The sequence below is a fragment of the Monoraphidium neglectum genome (genome assembly GCF_000611645.1).
Source record: "Monoraphidium neglectum strain SAG 48.87 unplaced genomic scaffold scaffold01827, whole genome shotgun sequence".
In the NCBI taxonomy this organism is placed as follows: domain Eukaryota; kingdom Viridiplantae; phylum Chlorophyta; class Chlorophyceae; order Sphaeropleales; family Selenastraceae; genus Monoraphidium; species Monoraphidium neglectum.
The window spans coordinates 3718-12471 of record NW_014011801.1 but is presented as its reverse complement, the minus strand read 5'-3'; the positions used below and the strand labels follow the sequence as shown (position 1 = coordinate 12471).

General features: G+C 63.6%; 4 protein-coding genes across 4 annotated transcripts in view; 2 read left to right on the top strand and 2 right to left on the bottom strand.

Annotated features, from left to right (window-relative positions):
• Nucleotides 1-269: 269 nt before the first annotated feature.
• Nucleotides 270-900, bottom strand: MNEG_9125 (hypothetical protein; the record flags this gene model as incomplete). Its single annotated transcript, XM_014042406.1, has 3 exons — nucleotides 270-520; nucleotides 703-806; nucleotides 893-900. 3 exons carry the CDS (start codon nucleotides 898-900, stop codon nucleotides 270-272), a joined length of 363 nt encoding a protein of 120 aa, XP_013897860.1.
• Nucleotides 901-3280: 2380 nt separating this feature from the next.
• Nucleotides 3281-4009, bottom strand: MNEG_9124 (hypothetical protein; the record flags this gene model as incomplete). Its single annotated transcript, XM_014042405.1, has 1 exon — nucleotides 3281-4009. One exon carries the CDS (start codon nucleotides 4007-4009, stop codon nucleotides 3281-3283), a length of 729 nt encoding a protein of 242 aa, XP_013897859.1.
• Nucleotides 4010-4197: 188 nt separating this feature from the next.
• On the top strand, nucleotides 4198-6781 carry MNEG_9123 (hypothetical protein; the record flags this gene model as incomplete). The annotated part of the gene is made up of 5 exons (XM_014042404.1): nucleotides 4198-4292; nucleotides 4389-4755; nucleotides 5034-5219; nucleotides 5643-6086; nucleotides 6368-6781. 5 exons carry the CDS (start codon nucleotides 4198-4200, stop codon nucleotides 6779-6781), a joined length of 1506 nt encoding a protein of 501 aa, XP_013897858.1.
• Nucleotides 6782-8207: 1426 nt separating this feature from the next.
• The window catches only part of MNEG_9122 (hypothetical protein), a gene marked incomplete at both ends in the record, with an annotated part of 3663 nt that continues 3116 nt past the window's right edge, over nucleotides 8208-8754 (top strand). The window contains one exon of the mRNA XM_014042403.1: nucleotides 8208-8525. Coding sequence (XP_013897857.1) covers nucleotides 8208-8525 — 318 coding nt within the window. The remainder of the gene's footprint in view (nucleotides 8526-8754) is intronic.

The window sequence follows — 8754 nt, the reverse complement described above, 5'->3', positions numbered from 1 at the left end:
CCCCCATCCCCAGCCCCAGCGTCCTCGGCAGCCCGATGTCGCGCCGCACCTGGCCCACGGCGCCCGATGCCGCGCTGATGAAGGCCGTCTCGCCCTTCTTCGGCTCTGCAATCTTCTTGATGCTGCTGTAGGCCGTCAGGCCAGGCATGCCTGGTCAACAGGGTCAACAGGGTGTGCACGGCACATCATCACCACGCTGATGCGAATATCACGGTACATCGTACCGCGTCTGGAAGCACGACCTGCCAGGATTGTACTCAACCCAAACATCATTGCTTGGACAACACTGCATGCACTCTCCGCGGGCGCGCGCGGCCCCGAGCGGGCGGGGGCGGGGCGGGGCCGTGCTGCATAGTGGGGCTAAAATGCGCACCCAGGGTGCCCAGGAAGTAGGATACGGGCAGCTTCCCGAGCAGCTGCTTGGGGATGACCTTGAACCCCTGCAGGACCTTGGCGTCGAGGACGGCAAAGGTCGACCAAGGGGCGCCGCGGCCCACGATGGCGTCGCCAGGGGCGAAGCCTGCATTGGGATTGCGCAGGAAAGCGGCCAAATAATTGGTTGAGTAGAAGCGGCATGCTGGTCAGAGCGATGCGTCTTTGTATTGGTGTATACATCTCAAACCACTTTGCACCAAATGCATTGCAGGATGACAAATCCGGACGAGCGACGGCGGCGTGCTCGATGTCCCTGCACCCGCTCACCTTCAGCCTTGGAGGCCCTGACCAGTGCGACCGCGCCGCCTGAGAGCGGCTTGCCGACCTCAAAGGAAGCGGCATAGTGGCCCTTGGTCTCCCGCATGATGGCCCTGGGCGGGGTCAGGGTGGAGGGAGTGGGGGTAAAGGGCGCGGCGCGTAATGGCGCTGGGCAGGGAAGACCAAGGGCAGAACCCACCAGTGCATTTCCGAGGCAGAGCTTGTTACCAAAAGGGTGCACTGCTAAGGCAGGCAGAGGGGCGGGGCGTCAGTGGCCTGAGGGCAGAGGCAGGCGCGTTCGCAGCCCTCACCTCATGTCTTTCAAGGGAGAGGAATGCAATGGGGCCGGCGCGACGGTGGGGGGGGGGGCGTCAGCGTGCGGAGCGTTGAGAACCGAGCAGGAGTGACACTCTAGAGGTCACTGACAGATGTGTCACAGGCAGTTTGCGCTGCCCTTGCATGTCATCTCCTGCCCTGTTTTGGTGCGCAATGCGCGCGCGCACCATCCCCCCCTACACATACTCCCTCTTTCTTTCTCTCTCACACTCACGCACACACACGCACACAAATACATCAAGCAAGCAAGATTTCCTGGGGTGAGCCAGGTACACGCCATGCAGCAGCCGCCCACTCACAGGGGTCAACACTCAGGTACAGGACCTCCACCAGCACGCCGCCCTCGGGCAGGGCGCCCGCGTCGATGGTCGACTGCTCCACACCAAAGGCGTCCTCCGGGACGATGCCGGTGTCGACATAGCTGTTGGGAAGCCGCGGGTGCGAGTGCACATGTCAGAAGCTTGCTATCGGTTGATGCAGCGGCGAGGTGGATATGCCGGGCCGCTGGCTGCGCACACGCGTCGTTCCCGGGGAGCAGATGAGTCAGGGACGATTCGCTGCCCAAAAACACCACGTGGGGCGCCACCACCATCCCCGGCGCACTGCTTCAGGATTATGCTTGTCACTCCGAGCGACGCCGGCAGGGGCTGCAGGTCGCTGGCTGAGGCCATGGCTGATCCTGCGGCGGGCGGCGGCAAGAAGCGTGGCAGGAGCCATGGCTCGCAATCAGCGCGATGATCGGCGTGCGCGCCGCAGGTCAACAGGGGGTGGTGTACACGACTTGTTCACTGATCGTTCATTGACGGAGGGACGACGTTCTGAGCTGTCTGGTGCGCGCACCGTAGGTTGTTGGGGGCACAGATGACGATTAGCAGGTAGATCACGTTCAATAGGTGGCAAGAGAGGAGATAGCTTAGATGAATCGAGCGACAAGAGGAATGCGACGTGCTTCAAGTATAATCGACGCGGAACAGGTGCGGAACATGCGCGGATTGTCACCGACAAGCGAATGGTGTCACCACGGTTTCACCGCCAGTGGAGCGCGTGGGCAGTCTATATCTGGTTACGAATAGAATTCTGACACTACATCTTTCCGGATACACGCAACGTACTGCCGTGCGTGCATGGCTGTCTGCATAAAAATCATCTTGTCGTGGTGATGATTGCACCTCTCACACTTTGTAGCAGGGCGCTGCACCGTCCTCAGATGACCACACCACCACGCGGTCCAACTAACAAGGCGGCCTTGGTGACGCCGCCTGTTGGGGAGGCCCCCGTGTGGGTGCAACGTGGCAGGGGCCAAGCGCAGTGGCGAGTGTCAAGCGCAGACCCCACCATCGCAATAGGCACGCTTTGCTGCAGGGAGGGGCGGCCACTGGAGGCACTAGGTACCCTGCACACAGCCCACCCGTTTCCACGCTGGCCACAGTACCTTAGCCAGGCCATCTCTCCAGGAGCAAGCCAAAGTGAATCACCCCGGCCTACAAGCCGTGCATCGGAAGCGGGCGGCCCTCCCACCAGCAGCCTGCAGCGCCAAGGCCAAGAGGTGCGATTGCCAGTGCCCCCGCTGGCCTGGCCAATAGTAGACTTGCGGTAGGACAAGCACACAGGCGGGCAGGGCACAAGCGTTTTCTGTTGGTAGGTCCTTGATGCTGCTGTAGGCATCGATGCCTCGAAAGGGATATCCCTTTCGAGAGGGGGGCTGCATGCTGTTGATATTTTTGGTTGATGATTCAGGACGACCGCTGCTCTGACCGCCCCGCTTGGAAGAAGGCTTGCTTACATCTCCTGCCAAGGAGGCGTGCGCCCTCGTACTAATTCCCGACTTGGCCGCACCCGCTTTCTCCTCTGGCCTTTACGGTTAGGGGCGTTACCCCTTTGGGGAGCCAGGGTTTTTCCCCTCGCTGCTGGAAAAGCGTGATGTAATGTAATGTAATGTAATGATGATGGGGAATGCATATGAGGATTTACCTGCTGGCTGCAAGTCCATGCTGCGTTTTGGGTGCTGCGATCCAATCCTCACCAAGGATCGGTGTTGCAAACAGCAGCGAGGCACAAAAATGACATGCAAACCACACGGCAGGAGTGGCAGAACAAGAAAGCGCCTGTTGAGGAAAAAAATGGAAACCCGTGCTTTTATGACACCCACCATCAAAGTAGTTGAAGCCGCCCGGTAATGGAGATGTCCGGGGCGCGACCACCCACTCATGACGCGACGACACTCAAGCAGTCCAGCGTCACCCAGCTCATGTTACGGCTGCAACAGCGCCCCGCGAAGCAACACCCGACCGCCACCGCGCGCCGCCGGCTGCTCGGCCGCGCCTTCCGCCTCGTCCGCGCTGCCCGCGGTGGACCCGCCGTCCAGCAGAGCGTCCGCGAGGCCCCGTAGCCGCTGCAGCTGGTTGGCCGCCGCGACCGCCGCAGCCAGGGCGCCCTGGAAGTCGCGCTGAGCCTGCCGCAGGTCTGCAGGAGGCAGCCCGCCGCCGAACCATTGCAGGGGGTCAGCGGCTGCTTTTGAGCCCCTGCCGCTGCCTGTGGCGGAGGGGCCGGCTGCAGGCACCTGCCCGTCCGCCGCCGCCGCTTCGCTGGCGTTGCTGCGGTCAGCTGCCGCGTCTCTGCCGCGGTCGCGGCCGCCGCCGCTGGTCTCTGGTGCCGCCCCGGCGTCGCTGCTGACGCTGGGGCCGTCTGCTGCCCGCTGCAGCTCGAATCGGTCAAAAAGGTCGTCTGGATCTGAGGGCTCGACCACGCTGACCACTGCACTAGCCCGCATGTCCCCTGGATACGCCGCCTGCCCTAGACTGGCGCCCGGCGCCCCTGCGTATTTGGCCCGTGCCAGGCTGAACCATCCGCCCTTGAGCGCGGCTGTCAGCTGAGTGCACGCGGCAAGGTAGTCGTCGATAGCATGCAGCGTGCCCACAAATTTGGCCTCCTTGAGCTCTGCTTCTGACGAGCTGCCGTGTGCTGGCGAAAGATCGGACATGGTTGCAAGATCACGCTTTGTAGTGGTTTTGATGGGTGCGCTAAATATACTGTATATGAGAAGAAGAGCCTATAGTTATGTTGAGGCCGAGCTTTGTAGTATATGATACTGAACGTTGCTTTGAGAGGATCCGCGCGCTCACGCACACGCTGAAGCTCTAGCCGTGTTTTTGTTGGATAAGAGCGACCATGCAAGTCTTACATACACGACCAGCCGCCCTTCAAGCGGCGCCGGCGGCGGCGGCAACGCTCGCCGCTGCGGGCCGCCGCGATCGGCGCTCAAGGTGCCGAGCCCGTCCTGCCGCCGGCCCCGGGCCCCTGGTGGCCTCCCCTCGTTCGATCGCATGCAACTTGACAACAGCAGCAACTGCATCATACAGCGTCGCCAAGCGCCGCCTCCGCGGCCGGCGAACGCTGCCCCGCGCCGCCGCAGCCGAGCCAGAAATCACCGAAGAGGAGCGCGCCGCCCTGATCCGCGGCGTCGAGCGCGCGGCCGCTACCTTGGATGAGATCGTGGAGGAGGTCAGCCACGAGGTCTTCGTATCCGAGGCCACCGCCTACATCTACAGCGAGGACCCCGACGTCGCGCTCGCCGATGCGGTCCGCGGCGCGGTTACACGGCGGCTCGAGTGGCTCGACTCTGATTTCCTGGCGGCGGTCGGCGCCTACACAGAAGCTGCGGGGAAGATGGGCAACGGGCAGCTGGTCGAGCTGCTGGAGATGCTGCGGAAGGAGGTGCTGGGGCAGGTGCGGCGGGCCTCGTGGGTTGCGCGGATGCGGTTGCCGCCGGCGGCGCAGCTCTCATCACAGCAGCGAAGGGAGCATGCAGCTTGCGCCAACCGGGGGCGACAGCGTCGCGCTTCAGCACTGAAACGTGACATCTGGCACAGTAACCAGTCCTGCTCACCCTCTCTGGACGGTCGTGTGCAGAGGCAGCATCAACAACAGGTGGAAGTTCAGACCACTGTCTTCTGGCACAAGCCCAGCCTTATGCCCCCCTCCCTCGCAACCCCCGGCACACCCAGGTGACCCTCCGCATGCCGCCGTCGGTGCGCGTGCTGGACGCCGCGCTGCAGCACGAGGGCATCTCGGCCCGGCTTAAGGTCCTGCGCACCGCGCTGGGCGGTGGCGAGGGGGACGTCCCAGGCGCGGACATGCAGTCGCTCAGCGCCACCGCCAACCAGTTTGTCGACGATATGGAGGACCAGGAGGTGGGGGCGCGCTGAGAGTGTGTGCATATGTGTGGCGTACCTGAGTGTTGATCTGGGCGCCATTGGTGGTCTGGTAAGGTGATGCGCTGTGCAGGCATTTGCGGTGCTGTGTGTGTGTGTTTGTGTGTTGTGTGTGCAAGTGTGTGTGTGTGTGTGTGTGCGTGTGTGTGTGTGTGTGTGCGTGCGTGTGTGTGTGCGTGCGTGTGTGTGTGTGCGTGCGTGTGCAGTGCCCGCATGCATTACGCGTTTGTGTATGTTGTTTATGTGAGTCCAATTGTTCGTGCTTGGACGTGGTGGTGCGGGCTGGCCTTTGCGGTCTGCGGGCACACACATGCTTGAATCCACTCAAATCCAATGCCCCAAAAGTCTGCAGCGTGATCGCCGGGGCCCTGTCAATCGACTGATTGACCATCGCCACCGCAGGTCGTCGCGGACCGCGTCCTGCTGGCGCGCCTGGTGCTGGTGCGGGAGGAGCTGCGGGCCCTGCACTTCCGCGCCCTGGAGCAGCAGGCCGGGCTCGAATTCACGGGCGGCGGCAGGGCCGCCCGCGCGGCGGCGCCCGCGACGGCCCCGCCGGCGGACGCTGACGCGCGAGGCGGCCGGCTGTCTGGCCCTGAAGAGACCGCGGCGCCATCGGCGGCGGGGGAAGGCGGCGACGGCGACGGCGGCAGCAGCAGCGGCGGCGCCGGGGCGGAGGCAAGGGATGATGCAAAGTCCATCGCACTCGACAGCGCCGCGGTGGCCGCTGCGGACGACGGCGGCTTCTTCAGCTTCCACAGGGGCAACCTGCCGCGCCGCTGCGCAGCGTTCCTGCAGGCGCTGCTGGCGGTTGGGGAGCCGCCTCGCCGGCTGGCGCTGCTGAGAAAGGTGGGTCTGCTGCCGTCGGCCCTTGTGGACCGGGGGGATCGGCGTGGTGTGTGCACCTGTGGCAAACATGCATGTGTGTGGCGGGGCTTGTGGCCAGTGGGTCCCCGAGCAGCTGGCTATTGAGCTCCGAAAGAGCAGAGCCACGGCAAAAACCACAGCGTTTGCTTCATTCATGACTGCTGGGGGGCAGCACACCTGAATATCCTGCATATCCTGACCACTATCCATCCCCCTTTTCATCGCGCCGGTCAACGCTTTGACTTTCATTTTGCGGCCCCCAGGCCTTCAACGAGGACTGGGACGGCGCCGGCCCGGCACGTCCCCCAGGGTCCGTGCCGGCTGGGAGCGCCGGCGGCGCCGAAGCGGGCGCGGAGGTGCAGGAGGCTCCCGACGTGGTGCGGCCCGGGCGGCTGCTCGCCACGCTCCACGCGATGCGGCGAGAGCTGCAGATCCGCCAGGGGAGCGTTGGGGTCACGCCGACGGCTGCGCCCAGCGGCGATGGGAGCAGTGGCGGCGGCGGCGGCAAAGGCGGCGGCGAGAACTTGGGCCCTCTGTTGAAGCGGCTGAATCAGATACAGATTGAGGCGACCCTCGTGCTGGACGAGATGCAGAGGGGGAAAACAAGCGGCAGCGGCGGCGGCGGTAGCAAAGGCGGCCCCGACACCAGCAGTGCGGGGCCCGCTGCGAGCGGCTAGGCTGCAATTGTGCAGACTTCATCTTCATGTCGGTAAGCACCCGTCATGACAGCAAAGTGAAAACCATTTGTGTGAGCCGCCCTCTGCTGGATTGGCAGCTGCGCACGAGCTTTTGGAACAGTGCGTCAAGGTTTGTTTTGGCCAGAACTTGCCTGTGCAATCCGTCATCTATGGCAGCATAAGAATGATGTTCACTAAGATACAAGCCGCGATAAGAGGTCTATAGCTTGCAGAGGTGGGGATGGTTGCAATGCCAACTCACGAGGCTCATTTCGGGCATGAGATGTTGAGCTGTCAGGAGTGAGGGGTAAGGTGGCGTGCAGGGCTGGGAGCTTTGGGCGAGCGTGCTAGTCGGGCACATTGCATTTGCAACTTCTGGCCAGCAATAGAGAGTGCCCCAGATGCTGCTGCACAAACAGGCGTGGGACAAAGAAAAGGTGCAGGCTGGGAGGGTGAGTCAGTGGACTGTGGACTGTGTGTTGGGCGCCAGTGCAGGATATGCAGGCCACCTAGGGCTAGTGAGGCTCATGGGTTCACAGCGAAGCGCGCATTTGATACGCGGGCATGGCGCAGACCTTCGCCACGTACGGCCATGAGTCCATTGTCGGCTGGGTGTGGCTGCGTCAAACACATGCATCGTCGCCGTTTTGACATCAGGCATGCTGCCTCGCGGAGCGGTCATGCTGGTGCGTATTCAAGTCTTCAGTGAGCTTTAACTATATCCATTAGACGTCTTCTCACGGCTCTGAAGCCTCATTGCACGAAGCTGTCGCGCAGATCTGAGTGTGGCCGCCAATCGGCGCTCTGCAGTGACCACACAGAACTTGGAGGGGTTTTGATTCCCGGAGCATGCGGCGCAGCCGGGCCGCGGGGCTCTGCTGAAGGTGCGAGGCAAGGAGGGCGTGTCTTCACCTGCTATGGGTGGCATGTGTTGCACTATGCGGTATGGTTGTATATGACCGCTTTGATAAGCGTGTGGTGACCTTCGCGGGCGGGGACCGTCGGCAAAGGGCTCCAAACGCATTTGTGCGGCCTGTGATCGCTGCAGCGGGTCAGTATGCCTATAGAGACCAGTATCACAACGCTCGCAGCGGTCACTAGACCTGCTTGGTCCGTGCTGAGCGTGGCGTGCGCACCCACTGGCCTTTTTGTGGCACCCGGGCTCGCTGGCTGGGTTCCCCGAGCCCAGCCCGCACAGGATCACCGCAGTCGTCTGTATTTCGGCCTTGGAGTGCGTGCGGCAGCGTACCGAAGAGCACCCGCCACGCCAGCGGAGTCGGAAGCACGGCGCTGCTGCCATCATCACTTGCTGCGCTCCCCTTCCCCCCTCCCTGCACCCGCCTCGCGCATGTTTACCACATACAGCAGCAGCCCGTACGCCTGTGTTCGTCCTCCAGTGCGGCTGGGCGCACTGCTGCCCCAGGGAATGGGCGTCGCTGAGGTTGCCGACTGCCAAACATTCACACACGTGTCCGATCAGCAGCCCAGCAGCAGCAGCAACACCAGCAGCGACACCCACGCCCTAGCCCGGGGCGTGGGCGGCCTGCTTGCCGCGCCTGGTGAGGGCGCAGGCGGCGAGAAGCTGCCTGGCCAGGGGCAAAGCGCCCCCGCCAAGGCTGGGGGGCGTGACGTTTCCCAGGACGACCAGCCCGACCAAATGCAGGTCGAGCAGCAGCAGCCGCTGCCGCCACAGCAGCAGCAGCAGCAGCAGCAGCAGCAACAGCAGCAGACGCAGCAGCCAACCGTGGGGAAGCAGACGGATCTGCTTGCTCAAGACCGACAGCAGCGGCAGGAGCGGCAGCAGGGGGAGGAGCTGCAGAATCAACCCCAGCAGCAGCCTCCGTTGGCAAAGGAGGAGCCACAGGAGGGCCCCGCGGCAAACACAGCCGCCCCTCAACGCAAGCGGCTGACGCTCCGCGCGTCCGCCCAGCCCGGCGCCGCGGCGGGCGGACGGCCCCAGCAGCAGCCGCCGC